General features: G+C 41.2%; 1 protein-coding gene across 2 annotated transcripts; it reads left to right on the top strand.

Moving 5' to 3' along the window:
- Window positions 1–1,536: 1,536 nt before the first annotated feature.
- SRSF4 (serine/arginine-rich splicing factor 4) lies at window positions 1,537–27,135 on the top strand. 2 transcript variants are annotated; one of them, XM_004679409.2, is made up of 6 exons: window positions 1,537–1,741; window positions 17,786–17,928; window positions 18,784–18,896; window positions 21,295–21,509; window positions 25,310–25,399; window positions 25,597–27,135. In XM_004679409.2, the coding sequence occupies exons 1-6, from the start codon at window positions 1,635–1,637 to the stop codon at window positions 26,471–26,473; spliced, it is 1,545 nt and encodes a 514-aa protein (XP_004679466.1). In that variant the 5' UTR covers window positions 1,537–1,634; the 3' UTR covers window positions 26,474–27,135. The 2 variants fall into 2 exon arrangements, with proteins under 2 accessions (XP_004679466.1, XP_012577683.1); XM_012722229.1 differs by lacking the exons at window positions 1,537–1,741; window positions 17,786–17,928 and adding an exon at window positions 18,184–18,388.
- The last annotated feature ends 249 nt before the right edge of the window (window positions 27,136–27,384 follow it).

Genomic DNA, 27,384 nt, shown 5'->3' with positions numbered 1-27,384 from the left:
GCATGGCAAAAAAAAAAAAAAAAACCACTAGGCAAAGGCAAAGTCAACAAACTGGGGAAAATATTTGCAACTCATTTGATGAAGCGCTGACTACCCTAATATGCAGTGAGCTCCTATGAATCAGAAAAAAAATGGGCAAAAGAAATAGACAAGAGGAAATAGATCTCTTTCAGCATATGAAATGAGGCTCACTACTCAAAATTTAACTACCCTAAGAACCAATTTTCAGCTATCAGAGTGAAAAAGGTAAGGTTTGATATCAGTATTGATGATTTATGGAGACTGGAGCAATATCCAGGGCAGATACCCTTTGACTAGGCTGCCTTACTGCAAAGGCTAGGCCCATGCGGATACACACTTCAGGAGTTGTAACAAAAGACTAGAAACTATCTTAATGCCCTTCACTAGGGCACTGATTAATCTGTTCTTTGTAAAGTGGCATGTAATTAACCACAATATACCATTCTTTCTGAGGAAGTTCCTTTTGTAGTCTTAGGGAGTGATTTTCAAAATAAAGTGCAGAACTGTATGTATAATGTACTTCTATGTTTGATAAGTGTAAAATAACTGGAAAGCACATTTTAAATGATTACTGTGGCTCTCGGGAGGAAAACTAGGCTACCAGAGAACAGAGATAATACTTGACTGTGTATCACTTGAACCAGTGAATGAATTCTCCTTTAACGATATAATTTAATAAATAAAAATAGCAAAGAAAATTCTTTTGTGGTTCAAGGTAAATTGGGTTAGTAAACAAGGAAACCAGTATTTATTGAGCTACTACATTCAGATGCTGTTCCGCGCACTTCCACAGGCACTACTACCACATTCAGCCCATCGAGATGGTATAAATAATTTTACAAGTTAGAAAATAGGTTAGATTGGTCGAGTAATTTAAATTTTCAGTGCCGAGCCTAGTCTTGCTTCAAAGCTCTAGTCTTCCCCACTTCCCACTCTGCTTCCACTTAAGCAAAGTGTCCTGTTTTTTAAATATCATGTACTGTTTTACACGTTTCTCATGCAATAGTAGGACAGCTCTGAAAGGTTAGAATTACTATTCCCCTTTTACAAGGAAGACAAAGCTCAAAGTGGCGCGCAACGAGCTCAAGGTCACAGATACGGAGGTTTAGAAGCCAGGTTTAATCCCAAAGCTCCTGCTCAAAGTCGGAACCACTCCCGGTTCAAAGGACAAAAGCAGGAACGTTCGCTCTGCCGGGATGGGACGGACACTTCCGGGGGGAAGGGCGAAGTCAACGGACTGCGGGAGGCGGTGCGGACTCCGCCACAGCGAGCGGGAGAGGACTAGCCGGGGGTTGCGGCCGGCCCCGCCTGTCGATCACTTGGCCCCGCCCTTCGCCGGCGCGCCCCCGTACAAGCCCCGCCCATACCCCGGCCTGGCGGGAAGCGAACGCGCGCTCCCTCCCGTTACCCTCTGCCTGAGGGGAGGGCGGGGGAGGCGATAGGCGCGCGCTCGCGACCTACGTGCTCGCGTACGTCGCCGGGGTTCGGCTACGTCCGTCCCGCCGCCTGCCCGTTGCCGCCGCCGCCGTCGCCGTCGCCGTCGCGCTCTCGCTTCGCCGGCCGCCGCCTAAGGGGGGCTGGGGCCAGGCCAAGCCGTCGCCGCAGTTGCCGGGATGCCGCGGGTGTATATTGGCCGCTTGAGCTACCAGGCCAGGGAGCGCGATGTGGAGCGCTTCTTTAAGGGCTACGGGAAGATCCTGGAGGTGGATCTGAAGAACGGGTGAGGAGGGCTAAAGAGGGGCCGGCCCCTGGGGATGGGGTGTTGGTGGAGATTGGGAGGCCGCGGGGCGGCAGAGCGACGCCTGCCCCGCGCGGAGCAGCTACCGGCCTGCTCCGGCTCCGCCATAGTCGCGGCGCCTCGGGGGCGCGGGTAGGCCGGGGCTCCCTCTGCGCCTGCGCGGGTGGGGGTGGTGGAGGGATAATGGGAGCGCTGGAGAGGATCTGAGTGGGACCGGGAGGAAGAAAACCCGAGTGGGGTTGGGGCTCCCGGCGGTATGGCACAGCTCCTGGGTGCCGGAAAAGCCAGGGTTTTCCCTTCCCAGGCCCTGGAAGTGAAGCCTGGCTCGTCTCCGAATAGAGACGGACCTTTCCCGCCCTGCAGGCTGCTGGAAATAAACGGGATTTCCTGCCCCCTTTCCACCGCTTCCCTAGTGTAATGGCTCACAGTCACAACGCATCTTTCCCGGGACAGGAACTCGGGAGGGAGGCCCTTTTTAACTTGCCATGTGCCGTAATCTTTTGGGCGGGAGACTCTGAGTTGTCTAGTGACAGTTTCGAAAGTATCGTCTGGCGTGCTGAAATCCTTCACCGTTCCTCTACAATAGTAAAATCTTTAACTCGTTTCTGTTAAGACTCCGTCCTGCCTTTCTGTGCTGTGGTTTCCGTTCTCCGACTTGCCAAAAAAAAGTTGGTTTGTTAGAATTTGGCGGGGAGTCTACTATCTGTGTTAATAGGCGGGACACCCATCTCCAAATGTCTCATTTGCTGCCTCCCGGGTTTTGGTTTGTTTCTTGTATTTCTGATGTACTTTGCAAAGCAAGGACCCTCAAGGGCTACAAGTTTCAGGGGAAACTTGTTGGAGTCAGGCCTGTAGAAGATTACAACCGGAAAAACTGAGAAGCAAGAAATAAAAGACATGGGTATAAATATTACAAGTAGAACATTTTATGGTTCTAAACTTTGGGTGTTATAGAAAAACTTGGCTTAAAAAAATAATAATAAAGACCTATTTTGCAACAGATCTGATGTAGCTAGTTCATTCCCCAGTGTATTACTAGCAGGTTATGAAAGCTACTAAGTCGAACATTTGAGAAAAATTGGTAGCTACCATATAATTCACATTGCTGGTTGGATTTAAAAGGTCATTTCAGATTAAGCATTAGAAAATATTAAGGTAGATATCCTCAAGTGTTCATTGTGAATACTGATTTCTTTTAAAATAAAAATTTTGAGAAATTTCTCTTTTTACACTTTCTTAAGGAAAGTGGGGTGGGCTTTGTTGTTGCTGTGATACATATATATCTGGGAGATCAAGTTAAAACTCCCAGTTTACTTCAGAGCCCAACTAAGTTGACAGGGTAACTAGCTTGTGTGGGGAAAGCATGGATTTTGAAGCCAGTCAGGTCTGGAGCATAGCCTTTCTTCCCCACTAACTGTGGGTAGGTGACCACTCTCATTCTGTGTCCTCATCCACATGGAAAAGAAAGACTAGAGATAGTAAGTACAAAGCATTTTAGCAGTAAATGGTAGCTATGGTCAATGGTATTTGGCTGTGATTATTAAGCGACATCTTTAGCTTTTGTTTGGTAACATTGGGCATATTTTTGGTGAGGTCTATTTTCTTGGGTTACTCAAGTGATAGCTGGAAATTAAGTTAATGGAAAAACTGGTTAATCAAACGAATAGTTTGATCACCCACCAACAAGATGCCTGCTACTGTGCTAAATGAGCTGGGAAGGAAACCAGAAAACAGTTCTGTTCTTGGGTAGATTATGTACAAGTACCCTTTGAGTTGAGAAATGCTTGCTCTTCACACTCAAATAGAACTTGAAATGATTGATTTGAAAAGATATGTTTGAAATGGGCTTTGAAAAATGGATTGACTGGAGCTTGAAATAAAGAAAAACTGGGAATTGTGTGTGTCATAACTGATGGTGGGGCGGTGGTTTAACAAGGAAAATTTTTGAGAAATAATAGTCTAGCATTGAGTCTCATGAAGGATCTGGAAATTTAACATTAACCAGAAACAGCAATTGTTAAATTTACACTGAATGCTCAGAATCATGAATAAGAATTCAGAGACTCTGAAAAGAGTACTTAAGCAACCACAAAATGCTGAAGAGACAGGCAGACCCTTCCGGGATCCTGAGTACTTGAGTCTATCTTGGGAATTAATTCACTCTTCGAGTTCTGCTTGCATGGAATCTGTGATTGAACATGAGGAAGAGGAAGTCATTTTTGGGATTTGAAGTCAGGTCACCAATCACCAAATGGGCTTGCCTCCTGGCAGCCCTCAGGAATCATTGCACAGGAATATTATTTTTGAGAAAAGGGTGAATGGTATAGCTGTGTTTCAAGCAAGCATAGACTGGACTAGATGGCAAAAGTGGAGAGGAGTTTGAAAAGTAAGGAATAGGTAGGAGGTACAGAAGGAAAAGATGACATAATTAGGAAACATGTGAGAGTGCATAGTCCTGGAAACTAAGAATGGTGGGTGTCCCTGCTGAGAATCATTATTTAAACATTGAGCATGATTATAAGTAGTTGAAACTTAAAAACAGAATTTGGATGGGTAGAGTTTTGAAGAATTGCTGAAAATTTCAAATATATCAGTAGATATGTTATACTGGAAGGTTGCAAGTAGAGTTCAGGATTAAATAGACATGAAGTACTGGTATAATAGAAAGTTGAACAAATGAGGACATAGATAATGTTCTCCGAAAGAAATGCAGTGTCTAAGAAAGGATTTTGAGGATCCTCTTGGGATTGGAAAACAGCTGTTTTCCCTTATGCTGTAGTTCATTGCCTGCCATTTTATCGTTGTAAGCAACCTTATGTGAATGGCCTTTGTTATAAAGAACTTCTGGAAACCTGGTTCTGTTTTAAACCACAAGCATTATACAGATCTCCATGGACCAACCACATAGACTGTTTCATATAGGGTCCCCTACATTTCATACCTGCCACACTATCTAACAAGTGCCTCTATGGGACCAGACGTTAAGGAAGCCACTGTATTAGCAGTTCCTATTCATAGCCTTCCAACTCATTGGTGATTTTTGCTGCCTTTGATTATTTGTGAATTCTCTGCTTTTTTAAATTAGGATATCACTATTCATGTAAAATTCAGTTTTTTAATACAATAGTCTTGCTCTTGCCACAAAATCTTGTTTTAGTCATTGACCTTTATATCTCAATTTTTTCATGTATAGTTCATGAATAGCACTTACATCCTGAGATTATTTTACTTGCCTAGTAACTGACCAGGTAAACTTCCAAGAGTGATTGAGGTGATTGGTGTTGTTTAGTTTTTGGTTAAAGGCATGAGTTAAAACCCTACAGGGGAGATTTGACTATTATTTTTAGAACCTGAGTTTCATATTACAGTGCAATTATGAATAACTAGAGTTTTTAGGGGACATTCTGGTCTATTTAATGAGAATTTCACAAGATTTTGTTTTTTCACCCATGTTAAAAATTAAAAATTTTTTTATCTTAAGTAGTTGATTTTTTTTACTTTCGTTAGACTCTCTGGTGAGTCAAGACCTTGTTCTGTTTGTTCCTGATCACTGCCTGGCATTTAAGACCTTAGATACTGACATGAATCTCTGCCAACCCCACAACTTACACAAGGATTTTCCTCTTGACTGAATCTTTGATGACAGCCTGTTTTTCCTTATCTTTCAAAGGTGCATTAAAGGAAATATAATTAGTGTTCCAGGTTATTGATTTGAGGCTAATTGAACTTCTAGTTTATCCTTAAAGCATGTAGGACATTACCTTCAACCACCACCAAATGGCAAATACATGTTTTATCATTGTAAGGATGTTACAAGGAATAGATGAGAGAAATGATGAAGAAAAAGCAAACATATTTTCTTTAAAGACCCCACTGCCATTTTCATTCCTGAGCAGTTTTTTGAACTCTTACTAAAACTTTCAGTTCTGTTAATTTTATGATTACCTAAGAATAGATTAAAGCTAGTTTTGTTTAAAGGGATGTTTCAACAACTCTGTTTATACATAGTTAAAATTAAAAGCCTATTCCTAATTCTGAAAACATTTCAAAATAGCACATAACTTATTTCTGTTTATAAAATTTTTACATCTGTTGTAATCTTTCAAGTACAGTGATGACACTGTCTACATTTTGAGACTTTTCATAAGCATCCTCACTTCTTACTCCTTTCTCTTCCCCCAACCCCACATTTTTAACAAACTTGGAACCATACTCTACATTGTTTTGTAATCTTCCTGTTTATACATAGCCTGATCCTTTTTTCTTTGTCAACCTGATTGTTAATACCGACATAATATTCCCACATATAAATGCTATTTGATGTACATTATTAAAACCATGTTGCAAGACCTTTAAATTTTGCATCTGTACCACTGGTGAGTATCCCTTATATACATAGTTCTAGCTACTAGTTTAGGGCAGATCCTTGAAAGTAGACTTTTGGGATCTAAGTGTGTACATTTTTCTTAAGACTTTTGCTGCCTATTTCCATTATTCTGTAAACAAATTATTATTTACATTTCCACCTGCCATGTGCAAGAGTTCCTATTTTTCCAAATTTGACTGCCCTTTAAATAGTGTATGGTTTAATTGGAATATTAAAATTTTGTATGAGGACATTATCTTGTAGCCTTCAAGACTCATCCAGTTAACCTATCATAATAAATCCAAGAACTTTCAAAAACAGATAAGTTTACAACCAATTGTAAATACAGATTTCTTATAGATAGACATTATCAAAAAGCATAAAGTATCATTAAGAATTGTTTTACTATAGGGAAGGTCTTGTGACAATTTTACGTCCCACTTGTTCTACTTATCTCATGTACTTTTTCTGTTACACTAATCTTTCTCATAGTCTTTTTAATGACTGCATAAAATTCATTGTATGGCTATATCATGATTTACCCAACCATTCTTCCTAGGTTTATCTAAATTCTTGTTACATATAAATAATCCTGTGGATATCATGTGCATGAAACTTTGTTTGCATTTCTGTCATTCCTTAGGACAAATTCTGTGAAGTAAAATTCATTGTCACAACAAGAATGATCATATTTATAAGGCTTTCCATGTATATAACCAAATAACTTTCCAGAAAAGCCCCACCAGTTACTTTTGTACCAGCAGTGTGTGGATATGACAGCCTACCCAGCACTGAACATCCATAGCATTTTAAATATTTGCTAAATCAGCAGGTGAAAATGGTCTCTTGTGTTTAACCCATGAAATTTTTCCTAAGCAAGATATAGGCTCATGGATTAAGTAGCATCTGTATTTATTTTACTAGTAAAACTATTGAAATTGTCACCAGTTGCCTTATAATGGTATCTCTTGTTGAAGTCAACCTATCTCCTGCAAAATTCTATTAATGCTACTTTTTCCCCCAAAGATAAATTTCTTGCTGTCACTTTGAAAACCCAGCCCGGAGACAATATCATACTGCAGTTTTGACTAATGGGTAACATAAGCTACACTGACTGAAGACTTCCATTCCTTGGTCCAAGTTTTACAGTTCATGATAAAAATAGACATATCTGTAATTCATTGGCCAAATCATTTTATAATTGTTTTTTAGTTTTTTTACACCATTCTTTTTTGTGTACATTTTTTCATCTCATTTGTAATCCCCATGGGCTTCCCACCAATTCATCCATGTGCCATCACCACTCTTCCCACCCCAGTTCCAATCCCATTCCCCCTTCCACCCCCATAAAATGTCTCTGGTTTATAGTTCATTGTTTTCATTTTTACTCTATTACATTTGTTTGTCTCTCTCTTCCCTGCCCCCCCCATCCCTTATGCTTCTGCTGTGAGTGAAATCATCAAGTATTTCTCTTTTTTTTTCTTTTCTCTTTTTTTCTAAAATTTATTTATTCATATAGAACTGGGGTACAGGCCAGAGATGTGGAGGGTGAGAGGATTCACCGGAGACAGGGCGGGAAGCAGAACAGGCAGATCCACGAAGTACACTGCTGAGGGGAGCAGCGGGCGGGTCAGGCGAGGTCTGCGGTGCCATGTGGATCTCCTCCGGGGATTGAACTCATGCGGAAGTGGCTTAAGCTTCTTAGTGCAGTGCTTTAACCCACTGCGCCACCAGGGAAGACCCATTTCTCTTTTTTTTTTCTGGCTTATTTCGCTAAACGTGATCCCTTCCAGCCCCATCCATGTTGCTGCAAAAGGCATGGGTTTATCTTTTTTGATTGCCGAGAGTAATATTCCATTGTGTATATGTATCACATCTTTTTAATCCAGTCATCTTATTTTTGGGCATTTAGGTTGATTCCACATCTTCCCTATTTTAAATAGAGCAGCAATAAATATGGGGATGCAGGTGTCCTTTTGAATCAGTGTTTTTGTGTCCTTTGGGAATATTACCTAGGTGTGGGATTGCTTGGTCATATGGAAGCTCTATTTTTAGCTTTTTGAGAAACCTCCAAGTGGCTTTCCATAGTGGTTGTATCAGCTTGCATTCCCACCAGCAGCCTTTTTCTCCACATCCTCACCAACATTTGTTATTGCTAGTTGGCCACAACTAGCATATTCCTTAATTTACTATCTTGCACCCTCCCTTTTTCATGGAGGTATATTATATGAATATGGCCCATGCCCATAAAAAGTATGTGCTCCTTCTTGAAAGATACAGGACATAGACTAGACAAAATGTGTTTTGGGTTCCCATATTTGTGCATGCTTTCAAATGACCTATAGAAAATTTGTGTTTTGTGCTCCTTAGGAGAAAGGTGTTCCAAGTACACTAGAGGATACTATTGTAGGTATTTCTATAAATTTGCAGGCTAACTCTGGTTTTAAAACAAGAAAATAATAAGCATGTATTTATGTGATTTATTTTTCAACTCATTCAGCAAGTGTTGTCTATAGTTTTTATACTGATGTAGAAACAGGCCTGGGGAGACTAAGTAACTGGTATAAGGTTATAGAATGAATTACTGACAAAACTGTAAACTGAAGATCTGTCTTCTTCATATATCCAATAGAGCATGGGTAATGACAGCAAAGGTTTGTGTATGGTGAAAGTTTCTTTCATGCTGTTTTCCTTCCAGATGGTTCAGTCCTATCCTCTTGGGACTTCTTACCAAGGATGAGAAGGTAGTTCAGGTTCCAGTCTGCTCAGTCTTTAGTCTCTGCAGAGACTTCCAACAAGTTGACATGGTACCATCAAAAGTGAAGCTGGTACTTTTGATGACTTTGACCCTGGACAGAGACAGCTAGTGAGTCTAGTCTTTAGGCTGTTCTTGGAGGAGCTGTCTGATGGCATCAGCTTTTTGATGGCTGGTTGGGGAATCATATTTGTCTTGAATAAATTCAGTGGATGATCTCTGTCCTGGAACTATCTGGTCTCAGTCATGCTCTGAATTTGCAGTTCTTATTTTGAGAAACTGTCCTCTACAACCCTTGCTATGTGTTCAGGTGGAAGGCTAGAGTTATGTACACTGCATATGATACCTGAAGGAAGCACTTGTTAGTCCCCTACCAGGTCTTACAGGTCTGTAGGTCTGGATGCCAAAACAGGGGAATCTATGAACAGAAACCTCCAAGACCTAGAGGAAATGGGAATGATTTGAATTCAGCCTTCGGGAATATAAGAGGTGACCAAGAAGTTCAGGCACAGAAGTGAGGAATCACAGACCAAAAGTACTAGCTTTGAAAGTCATTTCATGTAGATAAAATGAACCTGTTATGCCATTAATGCTAAAAGAATTGGAAGAATTTGCTCAAATACTGAATTAAATGACCAGTTTGAAGGAAAGGACATTCTCCCCAAAATAGCACAGCATCTTTAACCAAAATAAAAATGAAAAGATTGAGAAACCGCCTGCAGCCCAAGTACTGTCCGGTGGTTATGAGGGACATGGGAACAGCCAAGATGGCCCCAAAGGCATACCTCTAAGAGACTTTAACACCTATCACCCCATTCATAGCATTGTGCTAAAGGTAAGTATGAAACTGGTTTTGATAGTAGCTTTGTTGTGGAAGCTGGCAGTGCTGCCTACTGAGTATAAGCCTTTATTGTATTAAATACAAATAACAAACAGTGGTTTTAGCTTATGTCCAAAGAGTTTTTTTCCAAATTAGTGATACTTTCACCCCTTGAGCATTTTTTAACTGTTTTTAATTTGTGATTAAGTCTTCATGAACTTTAGTATGTTTCCTTGTCAGACCTTTCCATTCCTCCTTAGTATTGATGTGTCAAAAAAAATTGAGTCGACACAGGTGTGATTGTTTGCCCTCTCCAAGCACCCCCTTTTAAGGAAAGCAGCCATGTTGACATTAAGTGTCAAAGTAATGCTTTTAGGAGTATTAAAGTTGCAATAAGGCGGGCAAACTAGTTGCAAGTTTGTTGCTTTTTGACAGTGGGCTCTTTTATATCATAGATTATTTATCCAAAAATGAAATAGTTTAGCAGCCCTCCTTCATTTTTGAAACAGTTTTGGATAATTGAAACAAATTTGCAGCTAGGCCATACAACCCATACTAAGTAAAGCTAACTTGAATTTGATACATATTTCCCTCTACTCCTACAGTCCTGGAGGGATTTTGTTTTACTGCTTTGATTTTTAGGATAATGATTATTTGTAGCCTGTTTTCTTCCTCCCAATATGTAAATATGACTTTAGAGTGGGCTAGTATTTACTAAGCAGTTTATTGTCCTTTTCTGTTTTACTACACTGCTATAATATGTTAATGGTCAGTGTATAGGTTTGGTTCCACTGGCAGGTTAGGAGAGATATATATATATATATATTAATAATTTACTGGTATTGGTACACATCCAAGGAGATATGATACCCCCATTTAATACCTCAAGATTCTGATATCTATGTGGGAATTTGTCTTCTGTGGCATACAATTTGACAAAACTGATTTTCTTAGCTCCTAAAACTTAAGCTTTCCCAACCAAGCTTGCTTTTAAGGACCACTTCTTTCCATTATCTGTGGCAGTAGAACATGGTGAGAGGTTTTTTTGGGGTTAGGGCCTAAGTTTAAAGAATCCCAAGTATTGGGTAATTATGGCAAGTTAACTTCTCTAAGTAATCTACTGTTATGTATGTGAAGCCAGTAAGCTCCCTCGGAGTTAAGAAAATTGTTACAAAAGGATTTGAAGAAGGAAAGTTTCCCAGTGGGCAAGAGTAGTCATATTAATAGTAAGTAGTTTGTGATTAAATCAGATCTCAGATGCCTATCATCTGCAGAGTACTTCTCCTGTGCCGTTATAACCCTTGTAGATTTGGAAGTCTGTAAACCATAGAGTGTTCTTTGATTTCTGGTTCATTTTTCCTACACCATCCATGCTTTTTTTTTTTGGTCCCAGTCACCATTCCTTGTAAAACTAATTAAGTGTGTTCTTGAATATATATTACTGTCAATATCCATTCACATCCCAAACTGTAGGCCCATCACCTCTATCACCTTTATGCTGGTCTAATTTTGCTGAGCCTCAAAACCAAAGACAGTTTCCAGGGGTTGATATGGGACCTCAGAATGGGGATTGCACAGAATAATCTTATTTTTCCTCTATTCTTCTAGTCTGTTATGTTCTGAACCCACACATGTTTTCGGAAGGACCAGATGGCTGACACTGTCTAATGGGAACCAAAAGACAAGAGTGAAAGTAACCTGGTTGTCACATACCCCAGGCTTAGAGGTGCTTCACCGTGCCCTAAGAGCAATTTCTTTGTTTTCTAGGGACTTTTATCCCACTTGTATCAGAAAATTTTAATACAAACTGGCTTACCTGAGGTTAGACTATCAAGTGAAGCAGTAACATTTGTGCATGAGAAGAACTGTACGCAGGACTGTGGGGAGAGAAGAAGCATTTGCCTTTACAAAGGCAGTGTATCTTGTGGTTAAGAATCTGGGTTTGGGGGAGTCAGATGGATCTGGGTCCATATCTAACTACACTACTGAAGAACTCCTTGACAGCAAATTGCTTAGCTTCTACAAGCCTTGGTTTTCTCATTTGTAAAATGGAAATAATAGTAGTTGTACTTTCTTCACATAGTAATATGAGGAATGAATTAAATGTTATTAGTTATTCACTATGTGCCAGGCACTATGCTAAATGTTAACTTTTTTTAAAGGGTTCATGATCAACTAAGAAAATACAGAGCACGGCTTGAATGCCACCAAAAGATTGTCATGTTAAACATAAAATTGAATTGCAGTGTTACGCTAAAAAAAAAAGTACTAAGATGATTGGAGTCAGGCAAGTTTCTGAGACTTGAGGAAAGAAGTAATTTGCAAGTATTTGGAAGCAGATATGATTTTCCCTTATGTGATTAAGGCATTCCAAGCTTAGAAAATGATAGAAGAAAGAGAGAATTGTCATTCTGACATTGTAGACCTGAGCAGAAGAATGATATAGCAGTTGGCTTTCCTTGCTACCGTAAAGAAACAAATAGACTAAAAATAGAATTAAATAAATTGATAAAACCCGAATAGACAGTCCTGGAGTCCCAACAGAATGAAAATGTATAGAACTAGGCGACAGACTGAATGCACAACCAGAAAGTCCAAGGTGACTGCAGGGCCGTTGGCAGTGAATTAGATGGTCAGGGGATCCAGACGAGAGAAATCATGAGGTAGGTTTTCTTCTTTGAAGGTGGGGAAAGATCAAATACAGACTGAGCTGTGGCCAACGTTTGCAGACCAGGAATCCACACTAGCTCTAATCAGAGAGCTCTTGGTGTGCAGGAACTGCCAGTTTGCCGACGTGAAAAGAGCCCCAGACTGGGTACTGGTGAGCCCTGAAGTCGCACCCCAGCTCTGCCACTCAGTGAGCACGGGTAAGTCATCCACCTCCGGGTGGCCTTGATGGCCCTCCCTCCTCGAGGCCAAAAAAGGGAGGCCAGAATGCCCAGAGCAGCCTCCCTCCTGTCTCAGAATAAGAAAGGAACTCAGGAACCTACTACTTCCTGCGATAGGAGCTCCTAGTTGTGGGTTATAAACTTTCCTTTGACCAGGAAAGTCAAATTGCAACCATAATCAGTGACCCAAAGCAGTGGATGTAAGTAACACTGGTAAATTCTGTGTTGAAGACTTAACCACTGCTTCCCTGGATTGTTGTAGCCTTTGGAACTAGGAGCAGTCACACCAGCTTTTCTGAGGTGGCCTCAGTTGAGCACTAGAGTTTGTTGCAGAAGTGTCTTTCTGCAGTTTTCCAAGCACTTTACGCAAAGAAGAGTTACCAATTCTGTCACTGAGACCTTTTTCACCTCATATCACCAAGTAGCCTGAATCATAGGACCAACAACACTGAGTGCTTGGGGGGAAGAGCTGTTTGGTTCCTATTCACTGAATACCATTTCTTTCAGGGTCTTTGCCCTAAGGTACCATGCTTACTGACCCTAGTTTGAGGGTTCAAGCCACCCCGTGGGTTAATTTCAACAGATGAAAATTTTTCCTTGGCTACAGCAACATCCCTAATCCTGACCAGCCATGGAGAGGTTCGGTTCTTACAAGGAAAATGAGTGAATGTGGGAATGGCTCACCACATTGGGAAATCAAAACACATCCTGCTGATGGTTGGCTGAGGACTGTCATGTCCACATACAAAGAAAAGCATGTGGCACAGTTTTAGGACAAAGGTGAGCAGAGATCCATTGTGGAAAGGGGCACATTTTTCTTAGGCATGCCCCTCGGTAAGCAGTGTTGGTGGGTGACCGACTGCAGGCACACGCATGGAGGCTTGCTTTCCCCTGCTCCTCGTATCCATGCCCCATCTGACAGCTGGTATCCAGAACCCCTTCATCACACCCTGCCCACTTAACTGTTGACCAGCGTATCTCCAGAGCAGGTCATCCTCATTTCTCAGAACTTTTTTCCAGTCTCCTTGTTCAGAGAAGATCCCAAAAGGGGTGAGATATACTCCATGCTCTCTTCAGTAGAACATACAGAGTGGTATTTGGGGTCATTGGTATAGGATACTAGGGCCACGGAAAGTCTGTTTATGGCAGCACAAGTTCAGAGATGGTAATTCTTCTTGAGTGAAAAAGTGTGATTAACATTCCTAAAATTGCAGTCCTAGAGTACCTTAGTTTTATAAACTTGGCATCCTAGCTTCAGAGTTGATTGTTGACCTGTGCAGGGCATCATCAGCTGTTATAAGAGGACCAGAGCATTGGCAAGGGTGTGGGGATGGACTGCAGTATAGAATGGCCCACATAATTCAGTGTGGCTTTGCTCGTGGTGTCCAGGTACCTGTCTATTTGATGAGTCGTGGTGCCCAGTTTCTTTAGGGAGAAAAAAACAGTAACTACCCTTCCATCATTTTTGACTTAATTTCTTAGGCTAAAGTGTGATCTAGAGGAAGAGACACATCAAAGAAAGTTTTTCTGTTCATTGAGAACTCTCACATACCTAGTAAACTGCTCTTTGTTCTTTCATAAAGGCAGAGGGCAGAAGACTCTTAAGATAGAACATCTGGAGTCACACAAGGGGAAGATCTTTGATTCATCGCTTCTTAAGTATCCGGGGACATTTTGATCTGTTTTAGAGTCATTCTCCTGAACTCCCTTTCTCTTCGTTTTCATACTAAAATTAATGAAAGGTGTTTTGTTTTGTTTTTAATAGAGAAAAGGAATGTGTCTTAGGTAGTGTTTATGAGACTAGTTCACAGAGATACATGAATGTGTCAAAGTAGGAGTGTGTATAGGTAGGATGTGTGTGTGTGTGTCTATCCCCCTCTTTCTTTGACAGGGTCAGAAAGGAGCATACTTTTGGGAAAGAAGAGATTAGTTTCATGGTATTTGCTACAAGGGACAAAGGGATGTTAGATGGATTAACAAAGATTCCCTGATGTTAGGTATCAGGGAAAGCTTTACTTTTAAGATTTATTTCAGAGACAGTTGAAATATTTAAATAAAACTAAAGTTGATACCCATCAGTAGTTCTGAAGGTACTTTAAATGATAAAAATTATACTGTCACTGTTGTATACCTCTGACATAGTGTGATTTTAATTATCTCATCTTTAAGCCAGAGGATCTTTATCATACTTTTGATGTTAAGAGAAACGTTAGAACTGTATAATATAGTGCCCTCATTTCATGAATAAATGTAGACCAGGAGAAATAGAATAATTTAAATGTTTAATAGCAAAACTAGGACTAGGACCGATGCCACTTTATGCTGTTCCAGTCTTAGTAGTTAGGAGTTTGAGCTGTGGCACTGTAATACAGGTTTTGGATCCAAGCTCTGCTGTCTTATTATGCAAGTTATTTACCATTGTGTGCCTCAGTTTCCTCTTCTGTAAAACAGGAATGATAGTGCCTGGTTCTTGGGTATTGTTCATATTAAATATGCTAACATTGTCTAGTATGTGGAAATTACTTAAGTGTTAAGTAACATTTTGTTATTACCTAGTCTTCCTGTCCTGGAGAACTCATTCACTCTACTTACTGAATGAAATAATGTCATTCTTTCAGTAAAGCTTATCTAAGTAAATAGTAATGTGAACTGATCTGGTCTTTGCTTTGCTCTCAGAACAGGAAACCCCTATCAGGTTTGGTTGTTACACGAAAGAATTTTGGTTTAATCTTCAAACCCTCTCCCCAGCATGTAAGTGACAGCAGTGGTAGGCAGGTGCCTGGTTCAACCCATGAGCAGGACTGTGACATTAAAATTTTCCAAATAGATTTTGTGGCTTTTCACAGAGTTACCAAAATCTTTCTGTGAAATAAATTTGATGTTTTAAAAAGGGATGTCCAAGAAGTTACTGTTAAATGACCTGCTTGATGGGACTTTTTAGAAGTAAATATTAAGAACTGTAGGAATCATTTTCTTCTAAAAACATACTGGTTCTTAAAACTCAAGGTTGGGTTTAATTGGCAAGGTGTGCTGTGCTTCAGCCTCAGCTACAAAAAAAAAGCTCCATTTTCTCAGCATTTTGGTTTTAAACAATTGTGCCTCCACTTAGCAGATTTGTCATTACTTTCCCTGTCAAAGGGCAGAATGAGTTCTGTTTGTAAGCTTTGGAACAGTGTGAACGTGCTCAGGAAGGCCTTTGAGTGCGGAATAATTGTTAGCCATAGGTCTGGCACAAGCACGACTTGTCATGAACAAGTCTGGCTTTCTGTTTCAGATGACTTGCAGAATTTTGGGTACTCTGATCTCGGACACCCTGCATAGTTGTAGATACTTTTTATTTTGAAGAAAACTGTTAGGCTATTCTGTGATTTATTTGTTTAATCTTTAAGAGTCAGAGTTGTCCTTCTGGTATCACATTAGATGAGTTAGGGTCCTGAATGGTGCCAGGCCAGTGTGGAAACTCAGGAAAGTGGAGGCTATTTCCTCAGGAGTGTTTCACCTGCCCACTTTGGCTCTCACGTGCCAAAGGCAGCAGTGCATATACCAGACCAGTCATCCGTCTAGACAGCTGAATTAAGGCACTTTTTTGGCATTTTATGATCTGTTTAGAAGTTAACTCAAAATAGAAAGTTAACTTTTTTTTTTTTTTCATTTTATATGTCTCTAAATGGGACAGTATAACTCTCCTGCTGACCAGCTCCACTTAGGAAAGCAAAAGGCACTATTGTGTACCTGTTTCAGACTTTTTAGTGACAGTAAAGCACTTTTTATCATACTAAATGGATGATCTTATGATCTTGACTTTTTAACAGAACTTCAAGCCTATGGAGATATGAAACTATGTTAAAACTTGATATAGCCTATAAATTGAGTCAAGTGGTTTCTGAATTGTGTTACTGCAAAACATTTCACATTGAACAATGGGGTGTGTCTGTTACTTTTTTTTAATGAGGTTGAGATTCGGTGATTAATCTTAAAGTTTAAGTGCTACTCTGGACATTTCAGCACAAAGAGCTCCCCAGAGTTGTTAGCTGCACACTGTCATCTTGAAAAACTCTTGTTTGAGAGGAACCTTTTAATGAGGGAAGACTTCCACAAGCCTGAGTTCTCTCGGGTAGCTGTTGCTGAGTACAGCATTAGATCCCAGAAAAACTGGAATGATAATTTTTGCCAGGCCAAATGAACTTCTGGCAAGTCTTCTACCTGTTTTTAGTGATAGTATGTTTTAAACACAGAGGAGCACTGTTCCTTGGTGTTGGTGTTTGCCTGTGTATGCGGCATTGTGCTCATCACTTTCTTCTGTCAAGTATGACCATTAAGATGGTTTTAGTTTTTTATAGACAGTGATACACTTTCACAGCCATGTTATACCAAACTACATATTTATTGATAACAATTTGTAAGGTGTTTAACCTTGCTTAAAATTATCTTAAAACATTTCGCACCTTAGTTTTTAAAGTTATATTCTTTTAACAGGCATTAATAGGATTTGGGGGTGGGCGTTATTTATGTAAAAGAAAATTGCAGTTATTAGATGTTAGAGACATCAAGTCTACCTATACCTCTACAGAGGTGAAAGTAGAATATCACAGGATGGTGAATGGCTCCAGGTTTGTTTGTTTTTTCACGGATTGTTTCTAGAACAGTTTATTCAGTTGTGACTACAAAGTTAGAGGAACAAGAATATTACCAAAATTTTCTTTCATGGAGCAGATTTAAGGAATGTTATTCCAAACCTGATTTAATAGTTGAGGTATAAGGCCTGAATATTGATCTAATTTGCCAAAGACACCATTTTGGGGCTAAAGCTAAGAAGCCTAAGTTGTTACATGATTTGAAAGGACAAATATTCAACCTTATAAAAGTCTATATTTTGATACCTTATACCAAGCATCCCTATAGAGGTCTTTGCAGTTGCCACCAACTATATACATGGGGAACAAAAGAAGTGGATTCTGTATACTTAGCCAGCCTCTTACTAGAAAAGCAGGAGTCTATCTTGAGAAGTCTCCCTGTCCTCTTACAGAGCCTGTTGGCACAAAGCAAAGCAGTTTTCAACTAAGGGAAGAGAAGGCTGATCCCTTAATTTGCAAACCCACCGAACCTTTGCTAAGCATGAACCTCCTTGCTTTCTCTTTAATGCTGATAAGCTAGGTGGCAAAATGATGCCAATCAGGTTTTGTTTGCTTTTTTCTAGGTATGGTTTTGTGGAGTTTGATGATCTGCGTGATGCAGACGATGCTGTTTATGAACTGAATGGCAAAGACCTTTGTGGTGAGCGAGTAATTGTTGAGCATGCCCGCGGCCCACGGCGAGATGGCAGTTACGGTTCTGGACGCAGTAAGCATTTCAAGGACATTTGTATCAGTGATATGCCTTTGTTATTCAATGTTAATTTTTAAGTGATTAATTAATGTTACATTGAAATGTATTGATATTTAAGCCATTTGTTTTATAAATCATGTGTATTTTTCATGTAAAATTGCAAATAAACATTTTTGATAATGTTTAATTTTAAATTAATGACAAATTTCTTGTTTTAATATTTTATCAATATGTTTAATGATGTGTGTTTGTGTTGTTTTTTTTTTTCTCTGTAATGCAATTGTTTAACATAGATTTAACAAAGACCTCAATGTTTTAATTAAAAGAATCCTTTGAGGCTAAGATGACTGCCTGTTCCATTTGCTGACCTTGGGTTACCTTTCCATGCGTGGCTCTTTGAACCATTGTGGCCCTTGGCTGACCAAAAACAGGAAGCCATGTGACGACCGCAACCTTTCCCCATTAGACCTGGGTGGTGAGGATCCCAAGGGTTAGACACAGATGAGATTAAACTGAAATAGGTGCCTGAAAATCTTTTTTCATATAAAATATTCACAAATTTTTAATCACTGTGAGTAATACCAGTAACTGATTTAGTAATCTGGTTACTTATTGCTAAATTGTTTATAGTTTTTAATTTATGCATGTTAATTTAAATATAAATATTAATGGACATGTTTACAACTTCATAAAATTAAATTTTCATGTTGATTGCTTTTTTTTTTTTAATCTAGTTAGAATTGAGGGTGGGAATAGAGTTTAAATATATTTGATATTGTTTGGGGTGGGGTAACTTATATATTTAAGGGGAATATGTGCTATATTTTTGCCTTTCCTCCACTGAAGTAATCCTATTTAAACCTTCCAAAGGTGGATATGGTTATAGAAGAAGTGGCCGAGATAAATATGGCCCACCCACCCGCACAGAATACAGACTTATTGTGGAGAATTTGTCAAGTCGGTGTAGCTGGCAAGACCTAAAGGTTGGTGCCCTATTAACCTCTGGGATAAGATTGGGCAGGAGTTATGGTTGGGAAAGAGAGACCTCTATGCAAGTCCAGGTACACAAAGAATGTAATGTAATGTAATCATATATTTGAAAACTTTCCCAAAACATTTGGAAATTCTCCAATTAAAAGTATCCATGGGAGTACAAAAGACATCAGGATCTCGTTACCATATGGATGGGAACATTACTCTGTGGACAGCCCGTATAAAATTTTCCTGTGTAGAGAGTATGGCAGAGAGGTACCAGTCTAATTCATTACTCATAAAATAAAGTTAGTAACCACCAGTTTTTCCTGAAATGTTAGTTGGAACAAACACGAGTTTGTATCAGCTTCCAGTATAGATCTTCATTAGTGGAAGTCACTATCTGACGCGTGTTCTTCCTTAAGAACTTGGGGTATTTGTCCTGAGTTTGTTATCAAAAGTGTAGCCCCAGTGCTGTGCCCGCCATTCTATATGGATCCCAGCATGTTTTTGAGATGGTGTTGGTTTCTGACCTCAGTAGGGAAGAGAGCCGTCTGGAGTAGTATCTTATCCTGGATGACTTAAGATGACGAATGTAAAGGGTTCACAGTAATCCATCTTCATTGCTGGATTATGAATAATAGCTAAAGACTTACCTGAACTTAAAAAGTTCCAGCAGTTGGGAAATTGTCAGAAAATGTATTAGGCACACTAATTATGAAAATTGTGTATTTGAAGACATGTAAACATTTACAATGCTGTGAGCAATGAAATGGTATCAGATGGCAAGTGTTTTAAGATTTGTGACTTTGTAAAATATGGAGAAACTATAACAAAAATGAACTCCTATTGAATTTTCATTTGTTCCATAAATATTGGGTATATATTATATATAAAGAAATTGGGGGAATTGTACTTCATCCAAATTCAGTTTTCAAACACTTATCTCATCACGTTAGCTTTGTTTATTTGTTTGTTATGTATACAGAACTAGGGTATAGGCAGGGGCAGTGAGAGGATTCACCAGAGAAAGAGTGGGGAGCAGAACAGGCAGATTGACGAAGGACACTGCTGAGGGGAACAGTGGGCAGGTCAGGAGAGGTCTGCTGCACCATGTGGGTCAGCTCCCTGGCAGGGGATCAAGTTAGTGCTGAAGCAGCTGTGGCTGGCTTCACAGTGCTGCACTTTAACCCATTGCGCTACCAGGGAGGGTCCCATGTGAGTTGTTTTTTTTTTTTGTTTGTTTGTTTGTTTTTTGAAAGATTTGTCTATACATACAAGATCTGCGGTGTAGTCAGAGGCACAGGGGTCGTGGTGAGAGAGGATTCACCAGAGATAGTGGGGAGCAGATTAACTGAAATACCCCTCAGAGGGACACAGCATGTAGTCAGAAGAGGTCTGCTACACCATCTGGGTCAGCTCCCAGGCCAGAGATTGAACTTGTGCTGTAATAGCTCCGGATAACTTTTTTTTTTTTTTTTTTTGTACAGAACTGGGGTACAGGCCAGAGATGCGGAGGGTGAGAGGATTTACCAGAGACAGGGCGGGAAGCAGAACAGGCAGATCGAGGAAGTACACTGCTGAGGGGAGCAGCGGGCAGGTCAGGAGAGGTCTGCCTCACCATGTGGTCGCCTCCGGGGCAGGCGGAATCGAACCCATGCGGTAGTGGCTTTAGTTTCTTAGTGCAGTACTTTAACCCGCTGCGCCACCAGGGAGGGCCCACCAGGGAGGGCCCGGCTCCAGATAACTTTATAGTGCTGAGACTTAACTCCTTGCACCACTAGGGAGGACTTCCATCATGTCAGTATTTCGCATTTAGTTGTATTCTTTTTGGTTCATACTAAGTTTTTGAAGAGAATGAGGAAAAAGACTTGTAGTGACCACTTGTAGTGATTACACCACTTGTAAATTGGGGCTGGACAATTAACAACTTGGAATAATTGGTGCACTACCGTCATAGTCTTTACAGGTTTGTTTCCACTTGTACCTTAGATGTTGGTTAATAACTGTATTTGTCTTCAAACAAGGATTTATAATAGAATGTAAAATACCTAACTTAGTACTGATATGAACTCCCCTGAAGCTTCTATAGACAAAGAAATTGCCACAATAAAATTTAGAAAATGATAGTTAGCTAAGATTGTTTATATCTTCATACATAACTTTATTTTAAAATTTGACATTTACTGTCCCTATCTCCCACCTAATGCAGGCCTGTTGTTCTAAAGAATCTTAGTAAGTGGTTGGTGTGTAAAAGGAAATATTTAAGGGTAACCTTCATTCTGAGAAAAGCTTAGTATTTCCTCCTGAAGAATGGAAGTACTTCCATTGTGATGATTACATTAGCTGTTTCAGCAAAAAAAAAATATGTCTTGACCCATTCAGGATTTTTTTTTTTTTGTCTTTTAGGATTATATGCGTCAGGCAGGAGAAGTGACCTATGCAGATGCTCATAAGGGGCGCAAAAATGAAGGGGTGATTGAATTTGTGTCTTATTCTGACATGAAAAGAGCTTTGGAAAAGCTGGATGGAACTGAAGTCAATGGCAGAAAAATCAGATTAGTTGAAGACAAACCCGGTTCTCGACGCCGCCGGTCCTACTCCAGGAGCCGGAGTCATTCAAGGTACTGTCGATGTCTTTGTGTGAGCATTGTGTGCATTGGTGAGCTCATAGATAGCCCATTTTCATTCTCCTACTGAAGCTTCAGCAGCATGGCTCCCTTTGTTACCAGTAATCTAGACCTTCAAGCTGACATTTGTAAAACTCTTGAACTCTTATGCCATGAGTATAAATAGAAGTCTTTTATCTGAGGTAGGTTTTAGGGGCCTTCTTTCATCTCTTCTTGGTTCCCCCAGATTTGATATCCTTAGCTGAAGGGCAAACATGGTCAATGTTCACTGGTCCCTCGGTTATTCTTCTAGAAACTCCAGCTACTCAGCAGTGTGGAGACTGTCTTGTTCAACAGCTGTTCTGTAAAGAGGCCAGGCACTTGTGAACAACACAAGTATGGTTTGTGCCCTCATGAAACTCAGCCTAGTGGAGAAGATAAGGACTAAGCCAGTAAAGTAATTACCATTGTGATGAGTATGTCCCAGGAATGTACACAGCACAACTAGTCTGGAGAACTGACAGGCTGCCCTAAAGCCATGTTAAGTGAAGCTGAGCCCCGAATGGTGCATTGATACAAGGGTGGGCAGACAGAAGGGTGCCTCTCTAGCCAAGAAAGCAGTGATTTTTGAAGGGCTAAGTGAAGAGGGAAGCAGGAGAGTGTCCTGGTGTAAAACAGTGAAGGATCTGATCCTGCTGACCCCCAGGCATATTAAATTTTAAGAGCAGTGAGAAGTCATGAAAGATTTTTAAGCTTTTCAGCCTTTGTTGTTAACTTGTTATTTTAAAAAAAATTTTTTTAATATAATAGTTTATTTTTACATCATTTTGTGCCTTTTTCCATCTCAGTTGTGATCCTGTGGGTTTCCCATCACCAAGTCACTCGTGTGCCATCACCTTAGTCCAGTGCACTTCCCTCCCCTCACTGTTTTTGATCCTATTTCCCCACTCCAACCCCATAAAATGTCTCTGGTATAAGCTGTTCATTGTTGTTATTTTCTCGCCTGGTCCGTTATACTCCTGCTATGAGTGAAACCATCTGGTATTTACCTTTTCTTTCTGGCTTATTTCACTAAGCATGATCTTCTCCAGCTCCATCCATGTTGCTGCAAAAGGCATGGTTTTTTTTTGTTTGTTTGGTTGGTTGGTTGGTTTTTTTTGGTTGCTGAATAATATTCCATTGTGTATATATACCAGATCTTTTTAGTCATCCACTTTTGGGCATTTGGGCTATTTCCAATTGTAAATAAAGCAGCAATTAACAGGGTAGGGGGTGTAGATATCTTTTTGAATCAGTGTTTTTGTGTCTTTTGGGTAGATACCTAGGAGTGGGATTGCTGGGTCCTAGGGAAGCTCCATGTTTAGCAGTTTGAGGAACCTCCAAACAGTTTTCCATAGTGGTTATACTAGTTTGCATTCCCACAAAAAAATTTTTAATACAGAAAACAGAAAATATGGTGTGGTCCACCCTGGGTCCCTTATGTCTGTCACCTACCGGTCTTAGTAATTTGGATTTTGCCAGTCTTGTTTATTACCTACTCCTCCTGTATTGTTTGTTTGTCTTGTTTTTGGTTTCTCTGGGTGCATTATTTGGGAGGTGATACTGGAAAGTACAATTGGGGGGTGGGAGGAAAGGACTGCACTGGTAAGAGTTACTGCTGGGGGCAGCACCCTCCTGCCACACTGTCAAAATAGCCTGTCACTGCACCTGCAACACTTAAGGTGTATCTGACTTTTAAAATAAAATCACCTGCAACACTTAAGTGTGTATCTAAAATAAAATCACCAGGCCATTGTCATAGCTAGCACGTTTGTGGCCAGGTTTCCCTCGGTTATCTCAAATATGTTTTGTTTTTTTTTTCAAAGATTTAAAAATTGTAATTGGGTGACATGTTTTTAATTTTACTTTTAATCACTTGGCAGTGATATTCCTATTTCTTTTATTTATTTATTTATCTACCTATCTATTTATTTATTTATTTATGGAGTACAGACCAGAGGTGCGGGGACAGTGAAAGGGTTCACCAGAGACAGAGTGGGAAGCAGAACAGGCAGATTGACAAAGTACAGTGCTGAGGGGAGCTACAGGTAAGACAGGGAGGGTCTGCTGCACCATGGGGGTCATCTCCCTGGCCAGGGATCAAACTCACGCTGATGTGGCTGTGGCCAGCTTTATAGTGCTGTATTTTAACCCATTGTGCCACAGGGGAGGGCCCGCTCCACACTTTTTACTACAACCATTTTCAAGCATCAAAGTTAAAAGGATAACTTATGAAGCACTGTATACCCTCTTCTAACTTCACTTTCATCACCTTCCCTTCACCTCCTCCCATTTGTAAGTGTATGCTATACATTAATTTTACTGTAGCTTTCAAAGATAAATTGTATAATTTATGACTTTTCAAGCCCTCCCTGGTGGCACAATGGGTTAGAGCACAGCAAGTTAGCTGCACCCACTTCAGTGTGAGTTCAATTCCCAGCCCTGGAGGTGACCCACATGGCGTGGCAGACCTCTCCTGTCTCGCCCACTGCTCCCCTCCGCAGTGTATTTCAGTAGATCTGCCTGCTCTGCTCCCCACTCTGTCTCTGGTGAATCCTCTCGCTGCCCCTGCACTTCTGGCCTATACCCCAGTTCTATATGCATAAATGAATAAATCTTTAAAAAAGAATGTATTTCATGCCTTAGATACTTCAGCATGTGTCTCCAAGAATGGAGATAAGCATAACCACACATCTGTTTTCTAGCCTCAACATTAGCAGTGACTCCATGGAGCCATTTGATGGTCAGAGCATATTCAGATTTCCCTAGTCTGTCCTGGGATGTCTTCGTAGCCACGAGCCTCATTTCTCCCTGACCTGGCTCCAGTCTGAGCATGCACTACAAAGGTCTCCTCAGTCTAGAGCAGTCCTCCTGGCTTCTCTTCCCCTCCCCCAGTGACATTTATTTCTCCTATTTTTTAATAGTACCTCACATGCTGATCTTATCTGTTTCCTCTTAGTATTATTCAGCTTATACTTTATCCCCTGAACTACTTGTAGATTCAAAGTTAGGTCTAGAAAGGTGTGACTGAGATACAGGTTAAACTATATTTTCAAGCGTCTTTTCGTAAGTAATGGTACCAGAAGTGTGAAAGTTTTCCTTTGTCAGGATGAGGTTTCTTGTGTGTTTCTTGTCCTACTCCTGGGATCAGTCAGTGTCTTCAGGGAACCCTAGTTGCTTTTGGTGACAATGACAAGGGGAATCTACATTTTTTGCTTGTTAAAGGTTTCTTTAAAGCTTGGTGTGTGTGTTTAGAATGGCCCTTTGGTCATAGTGAGTGAAGAGATAGGCCAGGGCCAAGTGTGTGTGTGCAGGCAAGATAGGTGACTGCTGTGTGCTGGGGGCAGTGATGGAGCTTGCGCAGGCAGTGGTAGACGGGGAAGACTGGAGAAACTGAAGAGACAGAATCAGAACTATAAAGGACGATAAGAGGGAGAAGTATCAAGGAGGCTATGGCTTCTGATGTGAGGAAATGGGTAAATAATAGTGGCATCAGTGAGATTAAGACAGGACTGAAAAAAAAAGAATAGGAGAAAAGGGCAGGGCTGGTGGGGGTGGGGAGAACAGATTGTGGGTTTAAGGTTGGAGATGCTGAGTTTGAAGTAAGACATCCAGGGAAATGTAGTTAACTGGAGCGATGGGCCTTGATTACACAACGTTCTCTTTCAGCTTTGTGCCTGGGCAAAGCTAGCTCTGTACATATTTTTTGACTGAAATGGTAACCATTTAGCTAGCTCTTTGTCAGCAAGTATTACAGAAGTATTTTCTCTTCCTAGATCTCGCTCCAGAAGCAGACATTCTCGTAAGAGCAGAAGCCGGAGTGGCAGCAGCAAGAGCAGCCATTCAAAGAGTCGATCCCGATCCAGGTAGGTTTCACGAGGTGTGGGAGGTCAGCAGGCATGCCTGGACCCTTGCCCACTTTGGTAGTTTTGGACTGGAATTCGGGGGCCCAGAAAGCAATCCCTGGCCAGTGCAAGCCACAAGTCAGATGGTGAGGCACAGCTCCACACGTAGCCCTGCAGGCTTGTCACCTCATGACGGCCATGTCCCTGTATCTCCTCAGGTCAGGCTCCCATTCCCGGAGCAAGAGCCGCAGCCGCAGCCAGAGCCGCAGCCGCAGCAAGAAGGAGAAAAGCAGGAGCCCGAGCAAGGATAAGAGCCGCAGCCGCAGCCCAGACAAGCGTCGCAGCAAGAGCAAAGACCAGGCTGAAGAGAAGGTCCAGAACAGTGACAACACTGGGAAATCCAAGAGCCGGAGTCCTAGTCGGCATAAAAGCAAGAGCAAAAGTAGAAGCAGGAGTCAAGAGAGGAGAGTGGAGGCAGAGAAGCGGGGGAGTGGGAGCAGGAGCAGGAGCAAAGAGAAGAGCCGCAGTCAAGAGAAGGGCCTGCACAAGAGCCGGAGCCGGAGCAAAGGAGGCAGCCGGAGCCGGAGTCGCAGCAAAAGTAGGGACAAGAGGAAGGGGAGGAAACGAAGCAGGGAGGAGAGTCGCAGCCGCAGCCGCAGTCGCAGTCGCAGTCGTAGCCGTAGCCGCAGCCGCAGCCGCAGCCGCAGCCGCAGCAAGAGCGAGAGGAGCAGAAAAAGAAGCAGCAAGCGGGACAGCAAGTCAGGCAGCGGCAGCAGCAGCAGCAAAAAGAAGAAGAAGGAAGACACCGACCGGTCCCAGTCCAGATCGCGGTCTCGTTCAGGCTCCAAGGAGCGGGAACACGCCAAGTCCGAGTCCGGCCAGAGGGAAGGCCGCGGGGAGAGTGCGGATGCTGGCACCCATCAGGAGGCCCGGTCCAGGTCGAGGTCCAATTCCAAATCCAAAGCAAACCTTCCATCAGAGTCACGCTCCAGGTCAAAGTCCGCTTCCAAAACCCGATCTCGGTCCAAGTCCAGATCCAGGTCCGCATCCAGATCGCCCTCCCGGTCTAGGTCCAGGTCCAACTCTAGGTCCTAACTGGCTACGAGCACGGCTGGAACTACCCGAGAAGTCTTTTGTACATGTTTGGTCGCCGTAGCACAAGTGATTGAAGTAGAACATGTCACTGCTGTACATTTTTAACTCCCCTAATGGTGTGTCCACAATTGTTAAATCTAAGTGCTTCCTCTTCGTAAAGCCTCCTGGCGCCAGGCCTTCCTGCTCGACTGAAAACAGTCTTCTCTTTGAAAACCCCTTTACTCATGGCCCACAGTAGAATATCCAAAACGCCTTGGCTTTCAGGCCTGGCCTTTCCTACAGGGAGCGCAGTTCCTGGACGGCACTAAGGCTGGAATGATGACATAGGTAGGTATGGTGAGTTCAACCATTTTTGCCCTTGAATTGACGCCCTTTGATGTATGCCATTTAGTGAAAGTGCTAAGTCTTAAGTTTCCTACCACTTTGGTTTCATATTTTTGGACTTAACAGAGTTGTGAATAGCACAGTCAAGGAAAATTGATACCTGCAGTAACCCATAGGAAATAAACTTTAGAGTTCCATATTCTGGTATTGTGATTATATTGTTTTATATTAAAAAGAAAAGAAAAGAATTTTTTTTAATTTTATTTTTCCCCGTCTTGCAAAGTATAGTGACCCCTGTTTCCATTAAATTTGAATAAAGACTATTTTTGCTTGACAAAATTTCATGGTGCTTGAATGGAAGTTGCATTTCCTGACAGAGCTCAGCAGTCTCTCTCGGCTGTTTGATTTCTTGGGCTCACCCCTGGATAGAAAGCCAACGTTTCCTAAAGAGCTTTTTCACAACCACCAGAATTAAGGCGGGTTTTGCAGAAATTGGCAAAGTGATGAGAAACGAATCAGTTCGGGGAGTCATTATCAACAGATGGGTGCTTCACTCTCGGCACTGTTTGAACTTCTTGCCATGAGTC

Source organism: Condylura cristata, unplaced genomic scaffold (genome assembly GCF_000260355.1).
Source record: "Condylura cristata isolate star-nosed mole 26May11 unplaced genomic scaffold, ConCri1.0 scaffold00008, whole genome shotgun sequence".
Classification (NCBI taxonomy): domain Eukaryota; kingdom Metazoa; phylum Chordata; class Mammalia; order Eulipotyphla; family Talpidae; genus Condylura; species Condylura cristata.
This window is presented reverse-complemented; position numbering and strand designations above follow the sequence as displayed.

Bases quoted from the DNA above. Each gene is read 5' to 3' on its own strand.
- SRSF4 (XM_004679409.2), top strand. From the start codon at position 1,635: ATGCCGCGGGTGTATATTGGCCGCTTGAGCTACCAGGCCAGGGAGCGC. The intron at 1,742-17,785 runs GTGAGGAGGGCT...GCTTTTTTCTAG, and splicing joins GAGGTGGATCTGAAGAACGG to GTATGGTTTTGTGGAGTTTG. The intron at 21,510-25,309 runs GTACTGTCGATG...TTCTCTTCCTAG, and splicing joins AGGAGCCGGAGTCATTCAAG to ATCTCGCTCCAGAAGCAGAC.